Source organism: Bombyx mori, chromosome 11, assembly GCF_030269925.1.
Source record: "Bombyx mori chromosome 11, ASM3026992v2".
NCBI classification, from domain to species: Eukaryota; Metazoa; Arthropoda; class Insecta; order Lepidoptera; family Bombycidae; genus Bombyx; species Bombyx mori.
In genome coordinates this window covers 15,016,482-15,026,078 of record NC_085117.1, presented here as the reverse complement: position 1 = coordinate 15,026,078, position 9,597 = coordinate 15,016,482, and the positions used below count along the sequence as shown (strand labels likewise).

The 9,597-nt window shown below is 36.1% G+C and overlaps 1 protein-coding gene across 1 annotated transcript; it reads left to right on the top strand.

The window, feature by feature from the left end:
* The first annotated feature begins 2,449 nt into the window (after positions 1 to 2,449).
* On the top strand, positions 2,450 to 6,811 carry LOC101745496 (juvenile hormone esterase). Its single transcript, XM_004932890.4, has 3 exons — positions 2,450 to 3,809; positions 5,112 to 6,406; positions 6,552 to 6,811. The coding sequence occupies exons 1-3, from the start codon at positions 3,675 to 3,677 to the stop codon at positions 6,721 to 6,723; spliced, it is 1,602 nt and encodes a 533-aa protein (XP_004932947.1). The 5' UTR covers positions 2,450 to 3,674; the 3' UTR covers positions 6,724 to 6,811.
* Positions 6,812 to 9,597: the final 2,786 nt, after the last annotated feature.

The window sequence follows — 9,597 nt, the reverse complement described above, 5'->3', positions numbered from 1 at the left end:
ATCAAAACTTTGAAAACTTTTTATGTTCGCTGTCTGGAAAATCGTAAGAGATCGTGATCGCTTCGCCGTTCACATGGTTAGCTCTACCCTTATTACGCAAAATACTCACGTGTGCGAATGAATGTATGTACGTTAACCATGATTTACAATTGGACTTTTCTGCGCGAATCGTAAGTATAATTCGTGTTTCAATTAAAGTATAACCACACAATCACTGAATACGCAAGTGTCAGTCAGTACACAGAGAATACAATCCGCAGTGTTTTATTAATTCCTGTGTGAAAAGCGTGCGGTCCACCTTTTTTTTAATTTTTTTTATTCCGTTGGTGGGGGGACGAGCTCACAGCCCACCTGTTATTAAGTGGTTGTAACGGAATCTTTGAACATGATCTTGACCCCTTCAAAACGTCGGATTAACTCGAAATTTGGTATACTTATTAAGGACCGATGACAATTCAATACTAAAAAAATATATTGAAAAAAACATTTAAAAAATGGAAATTAAACTAAAAAATGAAAAATAAATAATACTCTGAAAACACTAACAAAATACGCTTTTATAGAAAATCCAACTAAAAAATAGAAAATAAATTTTAATTAAAAATAGTGTAAGAAAAAATGATTTTATTGTAAAAAAGCGTGGGGTGTATGGTATCAGTAGTTATAAATATTTTTTGAACAGATATGAGTAGAAGGGTTATTTTGATAATATCCTGAAAAGCACGCCTTCTCTTTTTTAGTTGGGTTTTCTATAAAAGCGTTGTTAGTTTTTTTAAACTATTATTTTTTGTTAATGGAGTCTATGAATGTTGAGACACGATATTAGTCTTAGTTTCGCGGCCTATATAGACAGGATGATGGTACTTACTCATGTGGGCTCACAGCACACGCTACATGTAGTAAGTAATGCTACGTACTAACATTATTTTTCGTTCCAAATTTTTATATAACAGCTGCTTTAAAATGTCGCAGACGTGTCACATTCACATGAATATATTTCATAAGTGTCTGTACAATCATTTTATCCTGTCCCTTAAAGTCTAGTCATACTACACTAAAAATTGCGGTAATAGCCATACGCGGATGTTCAAAGCATACAAAATAACACAACAAACAGCGTTGAACTATAAAGCCTTACATGTGACTTACCATTTTAATGAAAGCCCATTCATTTTTACTAACAATCCTTTGTCAATGCGATAAGGTTCATTTTGTTTCGGTTTGATCTGATTTCAAGTTTGTTTTAAGGATCGAGGTTGGTTCTCACGACGTCACGATTAACACAGGTGTACATCCGCTATCTCGCGGTCTTCAGGATTCGAGCCCGTTAAACTGTTGTGATTGTGTTGCCGAAACAAGAGCGTGTTCCATTCATTTTTTAAAGTTTCAACTTATAGAAGTAGCATGTAGGTCTTGCTATACGAAATATAAAATATTATGACGTCACATTCATACTTTTACTCCTTTTTTTTTCAAGACTTAAAAAAAAACAGCTTGTCAACTAGAGAAGACAATTGTAAAGAAATTATTATTATTTTTCGGTATAAAAAAAACTGACTAGGTGTTTCCATAAATTTTTAACGATAACACTAAATCTCTTCAATAGATGCCAACGAAAAAAATCGGTTGACATGGAGAGAAAAAAATGGCATTTGGTGTATCGTCTTTTTAATTTTTATAAATTAAAATTTACTATTTTATTGATCACGCTAATTGAAAATCAATCGACAAATAGAATTGAATAGAATTGTGTTTAATTGTTCCGATTTTATCAATTAAAAATAGACATCATACTCACTAACATATCATATTATTTTGTGTTCGTCTCTGTTATGGAGGTATCGATTAAATTTGACAACACCATCTTCCGCAATCCTTAAACTGGGTTTTACATTGTTGCTGTTGGTGCGTATTCTGATGTCCATGTCTGCCGCGAGGTTACCGTACTTTCTGCTTAGGAGAGTGAGAAACCATTTATACAATTAAGTCTGAAGTTCGATGGCGGCTTCATATTTTAATCGTCTACGGGTTGGTTTTGTGTGCTTAGTGCGAGTTTTTTAACGTTCTCGATAGCGTTAAAGTTATCTCAAATTTAGTATGGAGTTGGAACGTATGCCTACGTTTGCTGTTAGGGTCGCTGTTTCAAACGCATACAAATTTGACTTAACTTTTACGCTATCGAGAACGTTAAAAAACTCTCACTAAGCACACTGGTAACCTCTCAACACCAGATATCTTAGACCGTGAGCTCGATCATCAAACAATGCAGTACAAAATCATAGGCACGTATCTATATTAGGCCTTTACCTAAGAAATTGGCGTTTAGTATTGTAAAACGGCAAATTCATTAGTAAAAAGACATATTATTTAAAATTTCGTTCCGTCCGCGAGAAGCCGTAATAGCGAATCATTCCAATCAGCGAATAGGTAGGGGAAAAATTGCTACAATTTCGTATCAAAATTGGAAGTTTTGACGGGAATTAAAGCGGGAACATAGATAATACACTTAATTGAGCGGGAAGGTTAGAACAGTTTTTAATTTTTAAAACGTAATACCCACAGATTACTAAATAAATATAATACTGTGATGTTTGTGGCAGCACTGTCGATTTTAGAGGTCGTTAGTCTCGGAGTCTACCTACATCGTTTGGTTGAGTCTGAGTCGCCGTCCCTGAGTTAACAATAAACATAGGACGAGACGATAAAGCTCTGACTCGTTCAACACAGGTGTTCTCCGGACGGAGGCTGTGCGGTCGCTTTATGTAATAATGTTAAGTCATTGTACATAGAACAAATAAAGCAACGAGTTTAGTTTACTAGGAATCTACTGAGGCTACTTAGTTTTTCTTGATTACTATTGTTTGTAAATGTCTCTTGTGATAATTGAAGTGATTCGTAGCTTCGTAGCGTAGGTCATTGGAAATGTTTATCTATTAATAAATGAAGTAAAAACTTTGTACCCCTTTTTACGAAAATAGCGCGGACGGAGGAGTATGAAATTTCCCTCACTTATAGAGAATATAGAGAAGAACTGCAGAATACTAATTTTTTTGGTCGGTCGGTCGGACTGACTGAATTATGGTCGGTCATTTGCAGTGATTTTAAATTTATTGGATATGGCTGAAATATGATGGCAGCGTTAACAAAGAAATCTAATTATTACCTACCTATCATAGATAAAGCAGACGTTAGTAAAGATAATTTTCATCAAGATATAATTTGTAAAAAACAAAAACAGAATGTTTAATTTCAAACCGTGGACACAGCAAAGTAACTTTATATTTCCAAACTATTATTTTATTTTTATTGTTTATATTTTTATATTCTTTATTAGAGCCATACATACATACAACCATACATATTAGGTTAAGTCGCTTTCCAAACTATTATAAAATTATAATAAATATAATGTTAGAAAATAGCCTTCAGTCACAAAGTTTATATTTAAGCGCCATCTAGGAGTACTGTAGTGAACTATTTCAAAAAATTATTTAATAAACAAGTTTGAACCCAAGGGAAAAGTAAATCGACCATTTTATATAGGTTATGTGAATGTGACTTAACACAAGATTCGTTTCTTCATAGCAAAATACTTAATAATAATAAATAAATCAGTCTGTTCATTAGACAAAGTGTTGTGGTTGTGTTAGTAAACGATATTGTAAATATTTATAATGTCTGAACCAATTGTACACGTTAATGAAGGTAAATTGAAAGGAAATGTGGCAACAACTGTTAAGGACGTCCAATATTATAGTTTCAAAGGAATTCCTTATGCGAAACCGCCGGTCGGCGAATTAAGGTTTGCTGTAAGTTAAATTTTATTTTGGATACCACGTGCGTATTTCAATAAGCGACTTAAAAATATATATAGTTTTTTTCATTTCAACGCATATGTGTTATCTACGATAAAATATTTATCAAAAACTAGTATACGATTATTAAAATTACAATAATGATATGTTGCAGTGTGATTAATTCTAAGCTTAACTTTATGAACTAAATTATTCTACAAGTAGTATAAAACAAAGACACAGTCTGTTTATATCTGTTTTTCCGCTCACTTTGACCAGACCTTGTTTATTCGTAGGACCAGACCATGTAACCGATTTTGACCGAGATTTTCACTAATAGAAGCGATAAACGAAGAAGGTACCTTGGATACCTTGGATAGGCATACCTTGGCCTATATAATTTGTTAATACTTTAGATAAAATGGTTGAACTATGACTGTGCTAAATAAAAAAACTGCTTCAATACACTTGCGTTGCTAACCTTGGCCCTTTGATTATATAATAGTGTATATAATCAAAGCCTTGGCCATATCATATGAGAAAGTGTAGCCCGCACGAGGGCGGAATATAGTATTGTATTAGATGACAATTAATTTCATCTGACATTGGTTGCCTTCGAGTATGCAGTTTCCGACGCTAAGCTAATTAAAGTAGCTAGGTACCTTCCGAGAATTTCTGTGTTAGATGTTTACATCAATCATGTATTTACTTACTCCGAATTGAATAAGTTATCTACGTGTGAACAATTGTCCATGCAATTCATTGAGACAATTAATATCGAAATTTAATAGATTAGTGATCAACCGAACTAATTTAAACTGCTTCCGCTCCTTAAATATACGTCTAATCTCCAAATGTAGACTTTAAAATTTTACATCATATGTGTAAAAAATAGTTAAAAACTAAACGATACAACTTACTAAAAACTACAAGATACTAATCGACTCTAATGTCCGTAAAGTAATGTATTAACAAATACGCCTTAAATCCCAGAGTATCTACGTTGGTACTTTTTTTTTTATTGCTTAGGTGGGTGGACGAGCTCACAGCCCACCTGGTGTTAAGTGGTTACTGGAGCCCATAGACATCTACGACGTAAATGCGCCACCCACCTTGAGATATAAGTTCTAAGGTCTCAGTATAGTTATGATGCTGATGGTAGATAAATTATTACAAACAAAAACCGAAAAAGCTTAGACACAAACCATAAGTTAGTTCCGCACATTTTACCTTCGAATTTAGATTAGCTAATAGAGTTTTTATTCGTTGACATGCTCAAAATAAAAAAAAAGTATTCATAATTTTTGTTTTAAACAGATACCACAACCACCAGAATCGTGGAAAGGGGTCAGAGATGCGACCAAAGATTGCAACATTTGCGCTCAGGTCGACAAATTAACAGGAAACGTAGTTGGAGACGAGGATTGCTTGTACCTCAATGTTTACACGCCCAAGCTTCCCACCTCCAGCTCTGAACTCTTACCCGTTATGTTCTTCATTCATGGAGGTGGTTTCATTTTTGGGAACGGCACCGACACTGCCAAACACGGTCCAGATTTCTTAATCGAAAAAGATGTGGTGATAGTATCTTTTAACTTTCGAATCGGAATACTTGGCTTCTTGGCTCTCGGTTGTAAAGATGCCCCTGGAAACATGGGCCTCCGAGACCAAGTTATGGCACTGAAATGGGTTCAACGGAATATTTCGAAATTTGGCGGAGACCCAAATAATGTTACAATTTTTGGAATTAGTGCGGGTGGTTCCTCAGTTGAGTACCTTTTGTTGTCTCCGCTGTCGAGAGGACTGTTTCATAAAGCAATAGCACAATCTGGCTCATCCCTCGTACATTGGGCTCAAAATGATAAAGACAAAATCAAAACACTAGCAGCTAGAATTCCTACGGTAAAGGGTAAAGTAATCACTGACAGCGAAGAGCTGCTGAAATATTTCAAGGATTTGCCAACAAATGAGTTAATTAAATTATCCTTTAAGGCGATCCAGACAGATGAGTTTCGGGGAGGTATTCATTTTGGTTTTGTACCAACTGTTGAAGAGTCAGGTGACTGGGAGCCGTTCTTAGGAGAATCATCGTATCAATTGCTCGCTAAAGGCGAGTTCGCGAAAGTTCCTTTTATGACGGGTCTCAGTGAAAGGGAAGGCTTACTGATGGTTCTGTTAGGCCCTCAAGTTTTAGATAAACTGGCCAAAGAAAAGAAATTCATCGATTACTTTCCCTTCGTATTGGATCCAGTTGAAGAAACTGAGTTAGAATCTAGATTAAAGTCTATATATTTAGAAGGAGAACAAACAAGCAAAGATGTCGATGGTTTTGCTATAAATTATTTCACCGATGTAGACTTTTTGGGTGGAATCTATACAGCGGCGACTTTAATAGCTAAACACAATTCTCCGGTATATTTATACGAATTTTGCTATGATGGCGCACTTAATTATTTAAAGAAACTCAATCAAATCGATAGGGTAGGCGCAGCACATGCCGACGAAGGCGGGTACATACTACGATGTGAAGCTTTAAAAGATGCGTTGTCTGACACTGACAAACGAGTACAAGAAGTTTTATTGACACTATGGACGAATTTTGCCAGATACGGGTGATTTTTTTTGATCATAAAATATTTGTAAAATTAAGCAACAGTTCCTTATATCTATATTTCTACTCGTTTACTACTACTATTCTAATCGTATTTTCTTTTACTTTTATTATTATTTAGTTAATAAAGTTTTGAAATATTTCAGAAATCCCACGCCGAAAACAGATAATCTGATAACAACGAAATGGGAACCAATAGCAGAAACGGGAGCGGCCTGTTTGGTGATTGATAAGGAATTATCGATGAAGTATGAACTATATCCAGAAAGAATGAAATTATTCTTAGAAATGTATGAAAAAAAATTTGGTTGTAAATGATGTAAAGGGATTAATAAAATAAAAGTAAAAAAAAATGAATCTTATGTTTTAATAAAATAATTTAAAAGATAAAAAAACCTGGAAATAACTGTAATTCCCAAATGAAAAGCATAAAAATCTAGAGAAAAACGACGTAATATAAAATCGTTTCGTGTAGATCGTTCGTACTTGTATTTATTAAGGATATCTGAGCCTTCTTAAGCCTATCGGAGCCTCTGGGCTCTTTAGTATAATGTGTCCCTACAAGAGCCGTTCGTTTCGATATCAAGTAGAGGGAACTCGCTCTCGCCCCCGTGATCTGACTGCCGGAGTCCCGCAAGGCCCCGCGCTCTCCCCGTTATTATTTAGTTTGTATATCAATGATATACCCCGGTCTCCGGAGACCCATCTAGCTCTCCTCGCCGATGACACGGCTATCTACTACTCGTGTAGGAAGATGTCGTTGTTGCATCGGCGGTTATTCAATCCCGATTCTGCAGGATAGCCGTCGGAGCGCCATGCTTCCTGAGGAACGTGGATCTCCACGATGACCTGGAGCTCGACTCCGTTAGTAAATATCTACAGTCGGTATCGCTGCACCACTTTGAGAAGGCGGCACGATATGAGAATCCTCTTATCGTGGCCGCTGGGAACTACATACCCGATCCTGTAGACCGAATGGTAAACCGTCGACGTCGCCCAAAGCACGTCATTACGGATCCTCCTGATCCATTAACGGTTCTTTTAGGCACCACAAGCACCGGTCACCGTCCTCGTCGAACCCGTCGCTTGCGACGAAGGGCTCGACGAGCGAATTAACCCATAGATACAGCCCACTGAGTTTCTCGCGGGATCTTCTCAGTGGATCGCGTTTCCGATCCGGTGGTAGATTCTGCAAAGGAAACACTGCTCTTGCTAGGGTCAGTGTTAGCAACACTCTGGCTTGAGCCCCGTGAGTTCACCTACACACGTTAGGGTGAAGCTGAAATAGCCTCTCAAGGCTATCAGCATAGGTAGGAAAAAAAAGTATATCAACACTGGGTTTTTTAGCTTCATAACATAAAACAAATGGAACATTTAGTGAGTTATGATACAAATAGGGATTTTTTTTCAATGTTATCTCATTAATTTAACAATAAGTATATAAATCGGTTATCGGTTGACGAATTCGTAAGACTAGAACTAAAAGGTCCTAAGCAGTCGCATGCTAAATAGTTATTGGGAATGAGGGACCTCTTCTTTTTTCGGGTAGTTGGCCGAACCTCTTGCTAAGTTTCCGTGCCTAGGTTGCACGCGGAGTATGTGAGTCTTGTTGATCTAAACATCCTTGGATGTTTTTAGGGTCTTATCCACCAAACAGCTCCTCTTGCACTCTTTCATCCGACGTCCGATCTGCGCCCGGAATCAGAATCCGAGCAAAGAGAGTAGGGGGCTCCCACGATAAATACTGGCAACGAGGGACCTACCCGCTACGGTGTTTCACAAGCTATGGTTTTAAACATATTTTTTAATGTTCATCTAAGTTTACCGTTAGTAATACGACATGTCCCCTCACCTAGCCACATTCTTTTACTTCTTTATTTCATCTATAAATTAAGTATTTATGCTTATTAATTTATCACCTATCCGTAATACTGTTGAGTTGTTTGTCCACACATGCTATTAAATAAAAATAAACATTTGGAATGTAACGATGCCGCACCGCGATGAATGACACAACCTATGAAGAATATTGGAGGTCAAATACGAAACGCACTAATACCATTACGAGCCCTGATATTAGAAGAGCGTAGGTGGTTGTTTAATGTACAATAAATAAATAGATACGACAGTAATTACTAGGAGAATAAAACAATTCGAATAATTCATGAAATGTTTTTATACTAATCTGGAGATACCAAAAAAATATGGTGTTTCCAAAATAAAATATGTTCAATGGAAAAGACCAAGATTTAAAATTTACACAAACTTATCTTTGAACTTCGTTGTATCGAAAAAATCTTAAAATGTAGTTTCATGAATTAATCCTTTAACAACATTATTTCCCTATTAAAATAAAGCAAAATAATTGTTACCAAACTCGTTTTACTAGGCATGAAGTATGTGGTGTTTGTCCCTATAATCTGTTAAATTAATTTAATAATAAGTTAAATTCTTTAACTATTCAGTTTAATTAGAAAACAACATAAAATACGTAGTAAATCCATGGTTAGCAATTCCGACTTCACAAATACATACCGCAGAACTATAAACTAAAAAGCCAGCTTTACAAGTTTATATCTCTGTGGTCACAGACTAGAGTAGACTGGCCGTCGGCGCCAGCGAGGCGCGGTGTGAAATACTCAGGTGCATCCGTACCTGCCCACAGATTTTTCACAGGCTGTTCAAATTATACCATGATTTGTTATTTTTGTTATGATATTTGATAGGTTGTTGTTGACACAAATGTTGACTATGCCAATTTTTGTTAGTAAATATTTAGTTAGATGGGGATAAGAAGGTACATTTCAGGCAGACGCGCACTTAATGTATTGTCATTAATTAGCGCTCCTCATTTCTGGGCGAAGTGGCGTGAGTTAAATTCCCACATCAGGCAAACTTGCGTGTGATGACGTATTTAAAAGTTTCTGCCGCGAAGCTACCATACGATCCAATTCGGAAGGTAGTAAAGCAAGCGAATTTTCAATATCCAAGGGCTTAATTCATTCAATCAATTCATGTTGTTGTCTCTGCCCTCCAGTAAAGTCAACACATTAAATGGGCGCTGAGTCTGTAATTAAATATGTAGCTTTTTAGATAAATAATCAGGACGATATCGGCACATTATTAAGATTCTATTCGCTATATTTAAAAGCCAATTTGAATAGAATACAAATTTTTGTAGACAGATACACA

Coding starts and splice junctions, on each gene's coding strand:
- LOC101745496 (XM_004932890.4), top strand. CDS start 3,675: ATGTCTGAACCAATTGTACACGTTAATGAAGGTAAATTGAAAGGAAAT. Junction 3,810..5,111: donor TCGGCGAATTAAGGTTTGCT/GTAAGTTAAATT, acceptor TGTTTTAAACAG/ATACCACAACCACCAGAATC. Junction 6,407..6,551: donor ACGAATTTTGCCAGATACGG/GTGATTTTTTTT, acceptor GAAATATTTCAG/AAATCCCACGCCGAAAACAG.